At 36.4% G+C, this 18,825-nt stretch overlaps 1 protein-coding gene across 1 annotated transcript in view; it reads right to left on the bottom strand.

Annotated features, from left to right (window-relative positions):
- Positions 1-18,825, bottom strand: part of TTC28 (tetratricopeptide repeat domain 28) — a 526,655-nt gene that overhangs the window by 267,482 nt on the left and 240,348 nt on the right. Inside the window, exon 2 of the mRNA XM_069497389.1 lies at positions 1,370-1,517. Coding sequence (XP_069353490.1) covers positions 1,370-1,517 — 148 coding nt within the window. The remainder of the gene's footprint in view (positions 1-1,369; positions 1,518-18,825) is intronic.

Raw genomic sequence — 18,825 nt, 5'->3', positions numbered from 1 at the left:
ATTCCTTGTGGAGGGGTATAGGGAAAGAACAAGAAAAAAAAAAACTAGAGAAATGGAAAGGAGAGATAGATTATTTTTTGTTGTTTTCTATCCCCCTACCTCCCCGCCCCGCAAGCCCTGGAGCTCCAAAGCGCATCTGCTCCAAGTCAGAGTTTATTAACAGCAGGTCCCCCGTGGGTTCCAGCCATTAGGTTCCTGCAGCAAAGACTCAGCTCTGTATGGTTTATAGAATCACATGAAGAGAGGTTTTCTTACTACTTTTTTCTAAAACATGAGATCCCTAACTTTCAGGAAAGTATTTTTTATAGCTATTAATTGCCCAGAGACTGCATGAGTTCCCTTTAGTTCATCAAACTTCTATTTAGCACATATTTTGAGCCAGTATATTAAAGCTATCTTATATGCTGCAAACATTTTTAAAACTAGATTTAATGTTGAATCATGCTGCCATCAGAAATTTTAGGTTCATTCTCCCACATGAAAAATTCAAAAATGTACCATTCACAGAGGAAAAACAGAGTTCTGTTTGACATAACCTAATTAATATGAAACATTATTGTCTGTCTACTATTTGCCATGGATTTGCCTTACTGTATCCATCACTCCCTAAAGATGACAATTGATACACACTTTCAGTCAAATCTTCCCAAGAGCTCATTCCTCAAAAATCAATGTTCTTCAAAATGAAGGAGACCTCAGAACTCCTCCAACCTCCACAGCACTATTTTTCAGTCCATTCTCTCATTTTTCCAGAGTACCAATTGGTATAAAGTAGAAGTCAGAACAGGGAAAAAATATGTAAACTAGTGTCTATCTGTCTCTTTCTCTCCCTCTCTCCTTTTAATTCAACATGATCTTTTAATGCTCCTCTGAAAAATGTGGGACAGCCTACAGTTAGATACATATTTCCTTTTATGAAATACAAGAATGTCAAATGTCTTCTCTTATTTGATTATTTCTAAAAGGCATATTAGTCCATCTGAGCAAATCAATTTACTACTAGAGGTGTTGTGGTTTAGAATTACAAAATCTTAGAACTACAAAAAAAAAAAATAATAAGGATTATTTAAAATACCCTAAAATCCAAAGATGTCAATTCATTTTACCTACAGTCATACAGTTAGTTAATGAAAAATTTAAGAATATAATCTAGGGCCACAAACTTCCAGGCCAGTGACCTTTCCACAATACTCTTGTGCCTCATTAACATCAGTTATTGACAGTGATTCTTGATCTTCCTTTGTCTAAAATATCCGATCTTAGCAAATTTGTAACCTATCAGTTTCCTGTGCCTGAGCGTAAAGTCTTAGAAGGCTAGAAATGTTCTACTTTGAATTAATGTTAGACCAAGTACTTTTATCTCATTTACCTCTCATGGGAGATTTCATGGCAGCTTCTACCATCCCCACCAGAAGCTGAAGACTCTTGGGGTCTTGAGCCAGTCCAGATGCAAAGGCTGCCAGGGCATCGGCATGACGTCCAAGGTACTGGAGGGCAACACCCTGTCGGAAGTATGCCTGAAAATAAAGCAAATATGTGTTTTACTTATTACACTGTGCTGTCATAAGCTGATCGTGATTCTTTACTGCAACAACAGGTCAGCAGAACTAAGATTGAGATGTCCCTGGTTTAAAACCCCAGTAAACAGTTTCTAATCAAACCAACTGATTTCTTCTAACATCATAAAATGTAAGCATACTTCTTTCAGGCAATTTATATTTAAAACTTTCACTCTTCTCTATGACACCAATTTTATCACATTCTTTAGCATTTATTCACATATTGTTTTTATTGTTTTTTTGATTATTTTAAAAATATTTCTTATCCCACTTTTAATGCCATAAGCACCTCAAGGACAGGGACTTGGAGATTTATTTATATCTCACCTAAGTATCTGGCACAGTGCAAGATAAATGAGAGATAAATTCATTTTATTTTATTTATATTTTCCCCTTATATAATTAAAAGAAAAAATTAATGTGACTATTAAAATAATTTTAATAATGAGTAATACAACATGGCTACATACTTTTAATGCAATGTTTCAGACATAATATTTAAAAGCAGTTACCTAAAATACGTGTGCTTTGCTTAGAAATAACAAAAAAAAGATTGCTGTCCTTTGGTTAATTGGGTTAGTTTAAAAACTAGTATTATCATCTGTGATTATAGGAAAACATTTCTCCTCCCAACTAACTGCAGAAACGGCCAAAGAATTAATAAGATATTTAAGTTTAGAGCTTAAATATTTAAATTTTAGAATAGTTTCAAGAAACTGCAGTTTATTTTCAAGTACACAGAGTAAACTAATTAAATGGACAAAGTGTTACTAGTATGCAACCAGCAAAGGACCTTGTACCTAATTAAATAATACATGAAAATAACATTATTAATGCATACATTGCTTATGTGACAACATCTGCTTCTAAAATACTTGGCTTCCTATTCAACTGAAATACTCTCACAATACTGTTTTATAATACAGACTTAACTTTTTTCAGTCTAATATACGTAGAAATTATCAAAAATTTTATTCACGGGATCTAAATGAGTTTCAGACTCTTAAAACTACCAAATAATATATGATTTTATAATTTTATATTACATGTGGATACACACAGACAGCAAGAGAGACAGCACCTTTCATGATTATAGAATATATTTATTTACCTTATTTCATTTTTACAATGACTTTTTGAGGTAATGTAAAATAGACAATGAATGCTATTCAGTGTTTGTATTAAGAAACAATCCAGGCCGGGCGTGGTGGCTCACGCCTGTAATCCTAGCACTCTGGGAGGCCGAGGCGGGTGGATGGCTCAAGGTCAGGAGTTCGAGACCAGCCTGAGCAAGAGCGAGACCCCGTCTCTACTAAAAATAGAAAGAAATTATATGGACAAATATATATAGAAAAAATTAGCCGGGCATGGTGGCACGTGCCTGTAGTCCCAGCTACTCGGGAGGCTGAGGCAGGAGGATCGCTTGAGCCCAGGAGTTTGAGGTTGCTATGAGCTAGGCTGATGCCATGGCACTCACTCTAGCCCGGGCAACAAAGTGAGACTCTGTCTCAAAAAAAAAAAAAAAAAAGAAAAAAAAAAAAAAAGAAACAATCCATAAACAGAATAAATACTTAAATTATTATGGGCTATTCAGACTTCTATTAGTTTTAAACTATCAGCAGCTGTTAAAATTCAGAACCCAGCAAGACAATAACTTATAAATGCACTCTCATTACTAATTCATAAGACCACTTTCTTTCACTGGACTCAGCCACTGTTTTAATCTTTAATGTGTTTACAAACATTTTTCATTACCTTTTTCATGTCACATTTTAGGTAGTTTCTATAATCTAAGAGGCAATAGTATATTCCAACTAAAAATAACATAGTTTATGTTAGTCTAGAAATTCTATGTTAAATCTAAACTAAAAATATACATACTTATATGTATTTTATATATAAATATGCCAAATACCTATATACGGTAAATGTTTTCTGAAAGACAAAAAAATCTGTTAGTTATTGATTTCAGATATATATCATAAGAAACGCAAAAATCTTAAATTAGCCTCAATGAGTTTTGATAACTTCTTACGTATTTCAAGCAAAACTTTATCATTCGTTGCTTTACAGAGAAAGAGCAACGGCTTTCCCTGTCTGCCAAGTAAAATCACCAAAAAGTATGATTTACCTTCCCCTTAGGAGACAGGCAAAGTTCAGTGTTAAATGCAAGCTATGGTCTCATATTCACATAGCAGTTCAAGAAGAACGTATATATTCTGCTTTGTTCAGAACACTTAGAAATTAGATGAAAAAAGGGTACCATTGGATCATGCCTCCCACAATCGTTGCTTCCTTTCTCCAGGAGGAGATTTTAAAAAGAGGTACAGGCCAGGCGCGGTGGCTCACGCCTGTAATCCTAGCACTCTGGGAGGCCGAGGCGGGTGGATCGCTCGAGGTCAGGAGTTCGAGACCAGCCTGAGCAAGAGTGAGACCCCGTCTCTACTAAAAATAGAAAGAAATTATATGGACAACTAAAATATATATATATACAAAAAATTAGCCAGGCATGGTGGCACATGCCTGTAGTCCCAGCTACTCGGGAGGCTGAGGCAGTAGGATTGCTTAAGCCCAGGAGTTTGAGGTTGCTGTGAGCTAGATTGACGCCACGGCACTCACTCTAGCCCGGGCAACAGAGTGAGACTCTGTCTCAAAAAAAAAAAAAATTTAAAAAGAGGTACAGGAGAAAAGGCTCAAAGGTCTTCCTTGGTCCTCCCTTATCCCTTTCCAGAGTCCCTAATCCAACTTTGTAAGATTTTATCAGTTAAAAGCTTAGACTTGTATCCTGTCAAGATAGCATAATGAGTCAAGCTCTGACAAACCCCTGTTCCAAACTCAAACAGTGGGGCTCTCCCAACTTTTTCCATGCGATATTCATCGCATGTACAAATAGCTGTTGAATAAAAATAAGTTGTTTATGCTTTTTTGAGAGATATGCCACTATGGAGTTCAAGCTGATGACGATAAAATCTAGATCATAGATTACTGTGATAGAATAAAGAGAATTCACTACAGTACTTGGCAGAGAGTAACTACTCAATAAAATTAGCAATTTTCATTAGTAATGAAAAAAGAAACTTAATAAGAACACATAATTATAGACTAACAGAATACAAGGCAGTCCAATAAATATTTTAAAATACTTCACTATGCAATATAATATTACTCAATTCCTATCACTGTTTCATGCTCTCCTCCCCCTGTTCCATAAAAGACCGTTAACAATCAAGAAATTATGTAATTGAGACCTCTCATTGCTGTAAGGCTTCCAGACAAAAATCTAAGCCACGTGACTAAAAGAAATTGGTATATTATCAAGTCTTGAGAGACACAGCAGTCACCCACAGGAGCCTCTGCCAGCCTCCTCCAAAGCAGAGGTCAACATGTGCTGAGATTCATAGCTGTTGACCAAAGCTTCAAGAAAACTGACGTGACCTGCTACAGCCTATCTGCTTCTCCCCCTACTCGTTCCTACTACTAATTTTTCTCTTACCATCCCAGGTTTCACAGGAAGCCACTTCATCTGGGAGGGGGACAAATTCTGCTAAGATTGAGCACAGGCAGTAGTATGTGCACAGCATACCGAGGTAAGATGGGGGTCTATAAGGCAATGTTGAATACTTGGTGTCCAGTCAACATCATATAATATTATACTCTTGCCTCATGAACCTACCACATATATACCACATTGTAATCACTGGTTATGCAGTAGATGGAGAAGGAAGGGCAACATGGATTAACTGTTGAGAACACCTATACCCTGAGTACAGTGGTTTTAGCTGAAGCGTTAGCTATGTAGACTAATGGTAGGATGCCTAGATTTTCTAGTGTTCCATTCATTGTTTTTTTTCTTGTTCACCACAAAGATGCTACAGTTGATTATTCTATGTATGCTACTAAATGACATCACAAATAATATAAAGACAACTGAATTATAAGTTTCCATTCCTTCTTTCCTTTAATTATCATTCCTTAAAAATCTACAGTGCCAGGCACTGTGACAACTAACACAAAGAAACAAAGACAGGACTCATACCCTCCTCAAGGTGCTCACAGTCTAGAGGGGAAAAATATAAAAAGCTACAAATGTCTTAACTGCTAGATATAGAAATGGTATAGTAATTAATGATGTAGTATTTCAGAGGTTAAAAAATGTAACTAATGACTAAAGTATTTATGCCCTGTTGTTAAAATTGTTAGTATTATCTTAACATTTACTTTCTATTAAGTAGCTGTTCCTCTCACCCCAAGAGGGTTAAAGTAAAAACACTAAATGTGAAACAGTAAACTACTCACCCTGTAAGTATCCCTGGAATAAATGAAGGCTCGTAAGTCTTTGCTTTCAACACACCATTTCTGGTTCACAATTCTAAAATGTCAATAACATCCTACTCTCCCTTGGCCCAGATAAGTGATGAGGTAACTTACTATGTTCACAGGTACATTTGCATATTTATAACATAAAATATTTAACAAATGTATGTAATACGTAATGATATATAAAATTAAGACTATTCTCATATGCACAATGCATAAACTATTACTTAGTTCAAGCATTTGCAAATAATCTGCCTTTGATTTTGATTTAATCTGTTTTCCTTCTTTCTTCTCTTTTCCATCTTCTTTCTCTTTTCTAGCTTCATCATCATTTCCATCTCCTTCTTCCTTTCCATCTTCCTCCTCTTCATCTTCTTTTCTGCCTTTTCCATCTTTTTCCTCATTTTTATCTCCCTTCTCTTTTCTCTCTTCTTTTTTTTTCATCTTCAATCTCCTTTCCATCTCCTTTGTCTCTTTGGTCTTCTTCCTCTTTTTCATCTTCTCCTTTCTCATTTCCATCTTTGTCCTCTTTTCCATCTTCTTTCCTTTCCTTCCCATCCTCATCTTTGCTTTCTTTTCCATCTTCTCCTTTCTCTTCTTCTTTGTTTTGCTCTTCTTCATCCCCTTCCTGATCTTCTTTTTCACCTCCTTTTCCTTTTGTTGTCACTGCTTCTTTCTTTTCTCCTCCCTCGTCTTCAACATCTTCAAATTTTTCTTCTTTTATTTCTTCAAATGTTATACTTTAATATTCCTAATCTACCTTTTGCATTTTAAATTTGAACTTTTTTACATCTCCTGAAGAACAATTATCCCTAGCCATAACATGGTGGTATACCTGCTTGCCAATATATACTTTCTACATAATTGCCATCTTTGTTCTACAATGTTTGTAAATCACATGACTTTTTACTAAATTTTCCTTTGTTATTTTAAAAATGAATAGATGGGACCTGATCAAATTAAAAAGCTTCTGCACAGCCAAAGAAATAGTCACGAGAGTAAACAGACAACCTACAGAATGGGAAAAAATTTTCGCATACTACACATCCGATAAAGTACTGATAACAAGAATCTATTTAGAACTCAGGAAAATCAGTAAGAAAAAATCGAACAACTCTATCAAAAAGTGGGCAAAGGATATGAATAGAAATTTCTCAAAAGAAGATATAAAAATGGCTAAAAAAAATATGAAAAAATGTTCAACATCTCTAATCATCAGGGAAATGCAAATCGAAACCACAATGAGATATCACTTAACTCCAGTGAGAATGGCCTTTACCAAAAAGTCCCAAAACAATACATGCTGGTGTGGATGTGGAGAGACAGGAACACTCATACACTGTTGGTGGGACTGTAAACTAGTGCAACCCCTGTGGAAAGCAATGTGGAGATACCTTAAACGGATTCAAGTAGACCTACCATTCGATCCAGAAATCCCATTATTGGGCATCTACCCAGAAGAACAAAAGTCATTCTATAAAAAAGACACCTGCACCTGAATGTTTATAGCAGCACAATTCACAATCGCAAAGATGTGGAAACAACCCAAATGCCCATCAATTCATGAATGGATTAGCAAAATGTGGTATATGTATACCATGGAATATTACTCAGCTATTAGAAATAATGGCGATATGGCATCTCTTTGGTTCTCCTGGAGAGAGTTGGAACCCATTCTATTAAGTGAAGTATCCCAAGAATGGAAAAATAAGCACCACATGTACTCACCAGCAAACTGGTTTCCCTGAGTGCACATTTGGGAATAACACCAACTGGGTATCGGACAGAGGTGGGGGCTGGGGGGAAGGGATGGGTGTATACCTACTTGATGAGTGCAATGCACACTGCCTGGGGAATGGACACACTTGAAGCTCAGACTCGGGGGGGATGGGGGTGCGGGGAGGGGATGGGTGCATACCTACATGATGAGTGCGATGTGCACTGTCTAGGGAATGGACACACTTGAAGCTCAGACTCGGGGGGATGAGGAGGCATGGGCAATATATATAACCTGAACATTTATACCCCCATAATGAGCTGAAATAAAAAAAATAAAAAAAATAAAAATGAATAGAAATGAAGAAAATAGAAGTGCTGGTTCTAGTTTTTAAAAAGCAGCAGCACTAATTTATAATTTGACACAAATGGGTCAAAAATAAAAATGATTATAGGATGCCCAAACCAGAAAACTTTTTTTTTTTTTTTTTTTAAGACAGGGACTCCCTCTATTGCCTGGGCTAGAGTGCAGTATTCTCATCATAGCTCACAGCAACCTCAGACTCCTGGGCTCAAGCAATCCTTCTGCCTGGGCCTCCCAAAGTGCTAAGATTACAGGCATGAGGCACCTCGCCCAGCCCCAAACCAGAAAACTTTCAACATCGTTGTATGTACATAAAACAACTAAGTTCAACTATGATGGAAAAGAGTAAAATAAAGTTAGAGAATATGTAAAAAATGGTTATAAAAAGAAAGAAGATCTGAGATTTTATTTTTTAGTTCGCTGGGAATTAACACTCTCCAGTTGCCCACCATGTAAGTCTTCTGTTTGATATTTGCATAGTTGATATTTTACATAGTTGACTTTCATATGCTTTTTCAGGAATGTATTATATGGGTAAACAAAAAACTGCATGTATTACTTAAAACAGATATCCATGAGAAAAATGTAAATATACACATACTACCTACTATAAAAGTTATTACAGTCTACATTTTATACATTATGCCACTTCATTTACATATAAAAAAGAAGGCACAGGATCCGCATCCTCAATAAGTTTTCACAGTCTTGCAACAAATAGCCACCTGCATGGATACAAACATGCAAATTACTTTCGCTATGTATTTGTTTCATTTAGGACAAGGGAGAAATTATCCAGAACAGGACTATCCAATACAACTTTCTGCAATGATGGAAATGTTCTCTGTACTGTCTAATAACAGTAGCCTCTGACCAGCCACATGTGGCCACTGAGTACTTGAAATGTGGCTAATATGACTAAGAAACTACATTTTCTAGAAACTACCTGATTACCTTTTTGTTGTGTGCCTTTGGCCAAGTCACTTAACTTTACCAAACTTCATGTTCCGTTTCCACTTATAGAGGGGATGATAATCATGACCTCAAAGGATTGTAATAATTCTTGCTAACTAACATGAAATAAAAAACACAGAGAAGGCGCTTTTTAAAATACTAAACAGAAGTGACTCTCTCACTGACTGTGTTACTCTAGATGTGGCACTTGCTATTTAATCAGGTGGTTTGTCTGCTTCACCAGCTCGCAGATTACAAATCACCTTTTAATAAAGTGGGTGAGGGGCTGACAAAAATTAAGCACACAAAAAAATTAATGATCATAATGACTACTTTGAGTCATTGAGGAAGTAGTTAATTTATGTTTGTCATCTTCTGTTTCAAAAGCCTGTATAGTAGATAACAGATTTGAGGAAAATTTTTCAAACAAAATTGTTTCTTAAAATGTGTATGCTTCGGCAGTTGACTGGGTAGGCTTCAGATATCTGGTAAGTTCATTATTTAGAACAAACAAATGATACAGGTTAAATAAGGTCCTTTCGCCTGGGTGGAAAAGAAGAAAGAGGTAGCAGAAAATGCAAGGCTAAGAATCTGTCTATAGGAGCATGAAACACAACTTCCTTCCAAGGACTTTATCCTGACACACTGATTATTAGAATTATTACAGGGTTTTCTGAGGTCCAAGCCTGACCTTAGAATGAAAAAGAGCCCAGTATTGTCATATCAGTCCTGCCACTATAAATTATCCCAAGTTTTACTGCATATATGTAGGTATTTTATTTTCCAAAACTTTTTCTAAGTTATCATTTGTTGAACAGCTACTCTGTACCAGACTCCGTGCTGGGTGCTTTCCGCAGTTTATCACTAATCCTCACAGTACCCTGCAAGAAGTTCCTGTGATGGCCACTGCACAGGAGAGGCAGTTACAAAACTGGCCCCAAATCATCCAGCTACAGAGTGAGACAAACCTGCTGCCATACTCTCTCCTTCTACTTTCCACGCTGCCTCTTTGATAAAAGAATTAATGGTGTGTGATTAACCTCTAAATCAGCTTTTTGTCTGGGAATTTCTTATACTTATAAAATTCAAAGTATGGAGGCAGAAATGAAGGAAAATCAGAAATGACACAGAAAATTTATGAACATGAATATTTAATCTCTATTCCATTAGCAACCGTTGATTGTAGAACAATTTCTAATGAATTGGATGGAGGGAAAATTCATTTCATTAACCTTTCATATAAATGTATTATTATTGAACCAAATAGGCCACTGTACTTGCAACTCAGTTTGATGTTAATTAGATTACAGGCATGAGGCTTTAAATCAAAGAGAAACAAAAGGAGCCATCAGCAAGCTTCTCAGCCACGGCTTGTTTGTTTGGTGGCTAAAATGGATTTTTACCAGCAATACAATTTGCTATTCTTCTTCTGAAGGGAATTTTCTCTTGCTTCTGTTTGCTGACACTTTATATTAAAAATAAAAATAAAATAAAACCTTGAGAATCAGCAAAGAACACATTCTTCATGTGACAATGTGCTTTACCTGCTCAGCTGAGGGGAAACATTCCTACCTCTCCAGAAAATTACACTTCTATTTTTTTTACCAGTCTATCACACAGTATGCTGAAAGCATGTGCAAAAAGATTAGGGGCTATTTTAGAAAACACCATTATTTAGTTTGGAACCCAGAGCCAGGGACCCAAATGGCCTAAACATAATGTTCTAACCAAATCTGCAGCTGTGAACTGTTTGTCTCTCTGACGCCGGCCATCATAGAAACATTTAGAATCAATTTATAAAGGAAGTCTCTCTCAATCCTCATTGTCTCATAGCATATAAGCTTTTACTTTCTCAAAATTAACTTTAAACTAATTGTATCAAAATGTTATTAAGATGACAAGTTTATGAGAAAACCATATTTTTAAAAGGAATGAGAAATTTGATAAGAAGTTAAAGAAAAGATGAAATGCCAACCAGGAATTAAATAACTACATAAGTGTCATTTTCTAGCGCTGGAGGGATTCCCAAAGTTACAGTTTACGTCAGATTATAAAATGTGTATACTATCATCTGAAGTCTCTCTTCTAAACTTTAAAATAAACAGTGAAAGAAGTCTGCAGTCCTGTGGAGAAATGGTTCTGAACTTTCCATATCTTGCGCCTTCATTCTATGGGTGTGGTATAGGAAGTGTGTAAAGTCATGCCAAGAAGAAAACCAGGGAATTTCCTGAACATTCTCCAAGAAATCATCTGGCTTCAGCATGAGTTGTCTGCCCCTGCCCTACCAATCCTCTCCCCACTCCAGAATACAGAGCGCGTGTGCTTTCATGTACATTAACCTAGTCCTGGGGACTGTGGTAAACCCAGAAGCAAATGGAGGAGAATAATGGTGGACAGAGAGAATGGTGGATTAGGAAAAACACTGAAGCCAACAATGCAGGAATTAAAGCCATCTAAATTCTCACTAACTGCTGACAAAAAAATAAAACAGATGGCATCTCGCCTACCACAATGTAGCTACACCTAAACCATGCCAGATTAATGGAAATCCATTCCTTCCAGAAAGTAGTCTATGAAAAATTCTTGCCACAAGCAGCTATGCACTGGGATATGGGATCTCTATATAAGGCTTCTTCAGGCAGATGAAATTCTACCATTAGAGATTCACTCCTTTGATCTTTCTGGCCATCAACTCTTGCTTTTCTTTTCAAATTATCATTCAAACAGGAGTCCATAGCATTATACCAGAAAGAAGAGCAAAGCCATATGCTAACGCGACACATCTCCTGAAATGTCAAAGTTATTTGAAGTTTTTGAGATTTTTTTTTAATTAATAAGCTTTATTTTTAGAGAAATTTTAGGTTCACAGCAAAATTGAGCAGAAAGTACAGAGCATTCTTACATACCCCCTGCCCTCACATATGCATAATCTCCCCCACTATTGACAATCTGTACCACAGTGGGACATTTGTTATAATCTATGAAGAATTATTTTTATATTAAAAATTATAGAAGAAAATTAAGAGTTGACAGAATTTTTTAAAAGAGAAAATATTAATATAAAGAAATGTCAATCTCCACTCCTCCTATAGCCCCAATTCTTGGAATAGTCTCTCTCTTTTGGCTTTAGGTGTTTGGGAAAGCAAAATTTGAGAAATACTGCTAAGCCACTGACAACTAATAGCTTTGCCAATTGCTTCAATTGCTAGCTAGCAGTAAGAGTCTCCAGAAAAGAATATGCATTTGAGACTGAGCACAGTAGCTCACACCTGTAATCCCAGCACTTTGCGAGGCCCAGGTGGGAGGATCTCTTGAGGCCAGGAGTTCAAGACCAGCCTGGGCAACATAGCAAGACTTAATCTCTACAAAAAAAATTTTTAAATTAGCCAGGCATGGTAGCTCATGTCTGTAATCCCGGCTACTTGGGAAGCTGAGGCAGGAAAGATCATTGAGACCAAGAATTCGAGTTTACAGTGAGTTATGATCAGGCCATTGCACTCCAGTCTGGGCAACAGAGTGAGACACTACTTAAAAAAAAAAGAAAAAGAAAAGGAATATGCATTTGACGAAGGGACATGAACAGGGTGACACGAGCAAGTGGTAACAACAGGGCTGAAAGGCAAAAATATATGCCTAAAATACTTGCACAAATATTTCACACGTTTTTCTAAATAATAAACTTTCCAGCCTACCTCTTTCCCTTTCTCATATTATAACCTTTCTGCATTGGCACACGTGTGCTAGGGTGTGCCATATACCAAAATGAGAAACAAGAAAAGAAAAATGACGGCCTCTCAGTACTTACTAGAACAAAAATACAACACACTTTATATATTTTCGAAAGGAAAGAAGTTCCAGTTCTAAGCAAGATGGAGTATGTATACTCCACCTCCCAGTCTTCTCTACTGACTACAACTACACCCTAGAAACACTTCACAGAATAGCTCTGTGAGGACTCTGAAGAGTAAATGGTAGCAAGTGAATCAAGGAAGGAGACCAAAATTCAAAGCAATACCAAGCCAGCAATGGGTTTCCTGTTTTGGTTTAGTTTGGTTTTTCTTTCCTATCTGCTATTGCCCAACTTGGATTAAAAGGCAGCTCAAAATCAGGATGTTCTCACTGGGTACAAACAGAAAATGCTCCAAGAAAAACCTTCTCTTTCTGGTCAGAGCAAGAAAGGAGACTCCTAAGGGTCAGAGAGTCTAGAGAAAATCTTCTGTTTTTAAAATCTTCTTTATATTCTCTCCCAGCTCACATCCTAGGCAAGCCAGCAGTGGTAAGGATGGCAACAGCACTGGCTAATGGCAAGCAGCTAAAATTCTGAGGCAGGGAACCCTTCTCTCTGATCAGACTCCTATGGTCTTAAGAGCACAGGATGAGTTACAACGCTTTTTTCTCTCTGCCTTCTCACTTCTGGATACCTCACTTCACATAGACATAATTACAGGACATGTGTAGCAACACAGGCCAACTAGCTCAGGGCCAGAGACAGGAAGTGGGGGAGGCGGCTGGAAAGTGTCAGAGAGATTAGATACAGGAGGGAGCTCATGAGAGCAGCTCATGAAGCGGTGTATGGCTCTGCCCCTAAATAGCATACCAAAGGCCTTGAGAACTAAGCTACATGGTAGGCTACCATCCGGTTATGAAGGGCAGATCCTACTAGAATGAAAAAAGCTCTGAAAACTTAACTGACATTGGAACTAAAGTCCACAAAATGGGTATTGAAACTTGTAGCCTGAGGGAAATTGTTTGTTAAACCAGGTAAACTGCTTGTTAAAACAAAACGATAACTACATTCTTCTTAAAATGTAAATAAGGTCTATAAACTTGAAAAAATGTAAACAAGATGCAGAGACTCATAAGATAATATCAAAACATTCAGAATAGAAACCAAAATTACTTGGCCTATGAAGAAGCGGGAAAATCTCAACTCATAAGGAAATAAGACAATCAACAAACACCAACTCCAAGATGACAAAAAGGTTAAAATTATCACACAAACATTTTATAGTAGCTATTACAACCATGTTCTAATAAATAAAGGCAAACACTCTTATAATACATGGAAAGATAGAAACACTTTGGAAATTAATAAAAGATATAAAGAAAAATAAAAATTTTAAAACATAAAAATAAATGATGTAAAATATTTATGTGATGGGCTCAATAGCAGAATGGAGATGACAGAGAAAAGAAACAGTGAATTTTAAAACAGATCAACAGAAATTACCTAATCTGAATAAAAGAGAGAAAAATAATTGAAAACAAAAATGAATGTAGTCTCAGGGATATGGGGAACAATAACAAAAGGTCTAAAATTCGTGTCACTGGAGTCCCAATAGGAGACAAGGAGGAGAGTGGCGCAGAAAAAAATTTTTGAATAAATCATGGCTGGAAATTTCCCACACTTTATGAAATTTACAGATTCAAGAAGCTCAGTGAACCCCAAACAAGATGAAGCCAAGGAAATCTATGCATAGATTTATCAGAATCAAACTAGTGAAATTAAAAACTACATATATACATATATAAAGTAGCCAGAGAAAAAGACACATTACATGCAGGGAAACAACAATTCAAATGACTATAGATTTCTTATAAGAACCATGGAGACCAAAAAGGAGTGGAAAAACATTTTTAAATTGCTGAAAGAAAAGAACTTTCAACCCGGAATTTTATCTCCAGTGAAATATCCTTAAGGAATGATAATAAAATAAAGACATTATCAGATGAAGGAAAACTAAGAGAATCTGTCTCCAGGAGACCTGCTCTAAAAGAAATGCTAAAGGAAATACTAGAGAATACACAAGAGAAAAGTTCAGTGCAATAAGTCTAAATAAATAAAAAGATGGCGAACAAACTGAAAAAGAAATGAAACTATTCCTATTTGCAGCCAATATGAATATCTACATAGACAATCCCAAGGAATCTGCAAAAAAGCTCCCAGAACTAATAAGTAAATTCAGCAAGGTCATGGATACAAGAATTACACATAAAATTCTATCATATTTCATACTAGCAAGGAACAACTAAAAACTGAACTTTTAAAAACAGTGGCTCTATCAATACAGTATAATATTGTGAAGGGTTATACACATATCAATAGAACAGAATAGAAAGTACAGGAATAGACCCCACAAATATGAACAATTGATTTTTACAAAGGTGGAAAGGAAATTAAAAAAAGAAAAGAAACTCTTTTCTGCAAGTGGTACTGGAATAATTGGACATTTATATATATAAAAATGAACCTAAACCCATGTTTTTTACCTTATACAAGAATTAACTCAAACTGAACCATAGATCTAAATATGAAAAAGTTAAACTATAAAAATTTTAGAAGAAAATGTTTTTAACCTAGGGTTAGATAAAAAGTTCTTAAATATGACACTAAGGAGGAATCAGAGCAAAAATGGCTGGAGTAGATAGCTCCACCGGCCTATTCCTCCAAAGCAACATCAAAAACTCAAGGAAAACTGTCAGGATCAATTTTGTCTGAACTTTGGAACACAGTCTCACAGGTTTACACCAGCAAAAAAAAAAAAAAAAAAAAAAAAATCTAAACCAAGAAAAAGACAACTTCAAAATGGTAGAAAAGATTTGTGACATTTTAACTTAGCCTTGTCCCATGTCCTCTCCCTGGCCTGATGACAGTCTTAAATCTGGCAGCCTGCATTCCCATTGTGGGAGTTAGATCCCAGGCTCCATAGGGAGCAGAGTAGACCTTATCCTCAAATAATTGTATTTATCTGATCTAACGTGTTTGGAGACTATCTAAATGACTGATGTAAGGTGTCTGCCTTTGTTCCATCTAATTCACAACTCCATCAGGGCAGAAAAGCAGCAAGGATTCCTCCAAAACACTGTAATACAAACAAACAACTCCAAGCCATCAAGGGCAAAAGATTACAGTTGAGCAATACAACACAGAATGAAAGGAAACAAAGGGGAAGGGGAAGAAGTGGGAGGGAGGAAAGGAAGAGAAGAGAAGAAGGGCAGGGCAGGGCGAACTGCAGAAAGAGTTTCTTTGAAGCATTATGGCAATCAAAAGCATCTGTATATACTGGGGAATTTAGAAAGCCATGCACATGCCCAGAACAGGACACGTAGCCAGAAAAGGGCTGAGAAGAACCTAAGCTTTCATCTCTAGATGATGTCTAGGCTCAGTGAAAGCAGGAAGTGAAGGCTAAGACAGAGTTGTAAATGACCTAAATACTGAAGGATTTCCCAGCACAGAGCTAATCTGTACAAACTTGAAGAGAGGTTTTTTTTTCCCCCTCTTTGATTCTTCTTGCCCCCATTCATTCTCATTCTCTCTCTCTCTCTCTCTCTCTCCCTCCCCTGCCCCCCTCCCCACTACTCAAGGAAATTTCTATGAAACCAACAAACAGCTACAGCCCACAGCAAGCAAAAAAACAGAAAGGAACAAATAAACAAACAAAAAACCTTGAACTGAAAGAATCTGATTTTCAGAGTTTCCACATAATATTTTAAATGTTTAGTTTTCAACAAAAGTATTACAAAGCAGTCAAGAAGCAAGAAAGTATGGCCCATTCACAAAAGAAATTAACAGAAACTGTCCTTGAGGAAGCACAGATATTGAACTAGATAAGACTTTAAATTAATTGTGCTAAATATGAAGAGATAAAAGAAACCCTGGACAAAGAGATAAAGGGAACCAGAAGAATAATGTATGAATAAATAGAGAATATAATTATGGAGACAGAAATTATAAAAAGGAACCAAAAAGAAAAAAATTGTGAAGATGAAAAGTATGGAGAAAATTGAACAGAGCCTGAGAAACTTGTTGAGACATCATGGGTACCAACATGTGCCTACTGAGAATTCCAAAATGAGAGCAGAAAAAAGAATGGACCAGAAAAATATTTGAAGAAATAATGGCCAAAAACTTCCCAAATTTGATAAAAGACAAATCCATACATCCAAGAAGCTCAACAAACTACAAGAAGGATAACTACAAAGAAATATACACTGAGACACATTATAATCAAACTGTTGAAAGCCAAATACAAAGAGAGAATATTGAAAGCATCAAGAGAGAGGCAACTTGTCACGTATAAGGGATCAACGACCCAATTTAAAAATGGGCAAAGTATTTGAATAGCTGTTTCTCCAAAGACATACAAATGGCCAACAAAGACATGAGAAGATGTTCAACATCATTAGTCATTAGGTAAACGAAAATCAAAATCACAATGGGACACCACTGTGGATACCAAATAATTTTTTTTTTTTTTTTTTTTTTTTGAGACAGAGTCTCACTCTGTTGCCCAGGCTACAGTGAGTGCCGTGGCATCAGCCTAGCTCACAGCAACCTCAAACTCCTGAGCTCAAGCGATCCTCCTGTCTCACCCTCCCGAGTAGCTGGGACTACAGGCATGCGCCACCATGCCCGGCTAATTTTTTCTATATATATTTTTAGCTGTCCATATAATTTCTTTCTATTTTTAGTAGAGGTGGGGTCTCGCTCTTGCTCAGGCTGGTCTCGAACTCCTGAGCTCAAATGATCCGCCCACCTTGGCCTCCCAGAGTGCTAGGATTACAGGCGTGAGCCACCGCGCCCGGCCTCCAAATAATTTTTTTTAAATGACGAAGAATCTTGGCAAAGATGTAGAGAAATTAGAACTCTTGTATATTACTTGTGGGAACATAAAATGATTTAGCCACTCTACAAAACAAATGTGGCAGTTCCTTGAAAAATTAAACACAGAATTACCATATGACCCAACAATCTCACTCCCAAGTATATCTCTAAAATAATTGACAAGAGGGACTCAAACACTTTTACATGAATGTTTATAGCAGCATGTTCACAACAGTTAAATGATGGAAACAATTCAAATGAAAGGATAAATAAAATGTGGTATACACATGCAATGAAATACTGTCATGTGCTGCATAATGATGTCTTGGTCAACAATGAACCACATATATGACAGTGGTTGCATATTATTAATATAATATTGTATTTTTACTATACCTTTGCTATGTTTAAATATGTTTAGATGTAATTAATGCCACTGAATTGTACCCATAAAAATGGTTAAAATGCTGAATTTTACATATATATTTTATCACAGCACTGGCGTGTGAATTTGTTTTCACTAAATGAGTCAGTTGAGATGAAAATGCTTGTTACAATGAAAGACTAAGAACAAAAGATAGGCAGGTTGTGGTGGCTCACACCTGTAAACCTAGCAGTTTGGGAGGCAGGGAGATTGCTTGAGGTCAGGAGTTCCAGACCAGGAACTCAGGCTGCTGAGCAAGAGGCAGATCCTGACTCTACAAAACATTGAAAAATTTGCTGAGCATGGTGGCACATGCCTGTAGTCCCAACTATTTGGGAGGTTGAGGCAGGAGGATTTCTTGAGCCCAGGCATTTGAGGTTGCAGTGAGCTATGATGATGCCATTGCACTCTAGCCCAGGCAACAGAGTGAGACCCAATCTCCAAAAAAAAAAAAAGAACAAAAGACAGATACCTTTTACATATCTCATCAGAAGAAAACATTGACAGTTCTACAACAGCAAGGTCAAGGTATCTGCTAAAAACTCTAAAAACTTTATGAACTAATTTCTTTGTAAGTCTGCTTTAATTTTTTATTTTTCAAGTCATATTTTTGTTACTGTCATTTAACCCATTTGCCAATTTCTTTAAGCTGAATCAAACTACAACCCAAAAAAACAGATCAATCTATAAAGATCAATCCAGGATTGTGAGACCTGTGGAAGATTTTTTTTTTTAATTAAAGTTGTTTTTAAAAATAAAATAGTGCTTTGGTCATCTCAATGAAAAGCATATAAAAAAATACACACAAACTTCAAGTCCTATTGTGAAATGAAAAGAATACATAAAAATGAAATGGGCTTCATATAAAACAAATGACAAAAGTCAC

The sequence above is a fragment of the Eulemur rufifrons genome, chromosome 21 (assembly GCF_041146395.1).
Source record: "Eulemur rufifrons isolate Redbay chromosome 21, OSU_ERuf_1, whole genome shotgun sequence".
NCBI classification, from domain to species: Eukaryota; Metazoa; Chordata; class Mammalia; order Primates; family Lemuridae; genus Eulemur; species Eulemur rufifrons.
The sequence above is the reverse complement of the archived record's forward strand: the minus strand, read 5'-3'. Positions and strand labels throughout refer to the sequence as shown.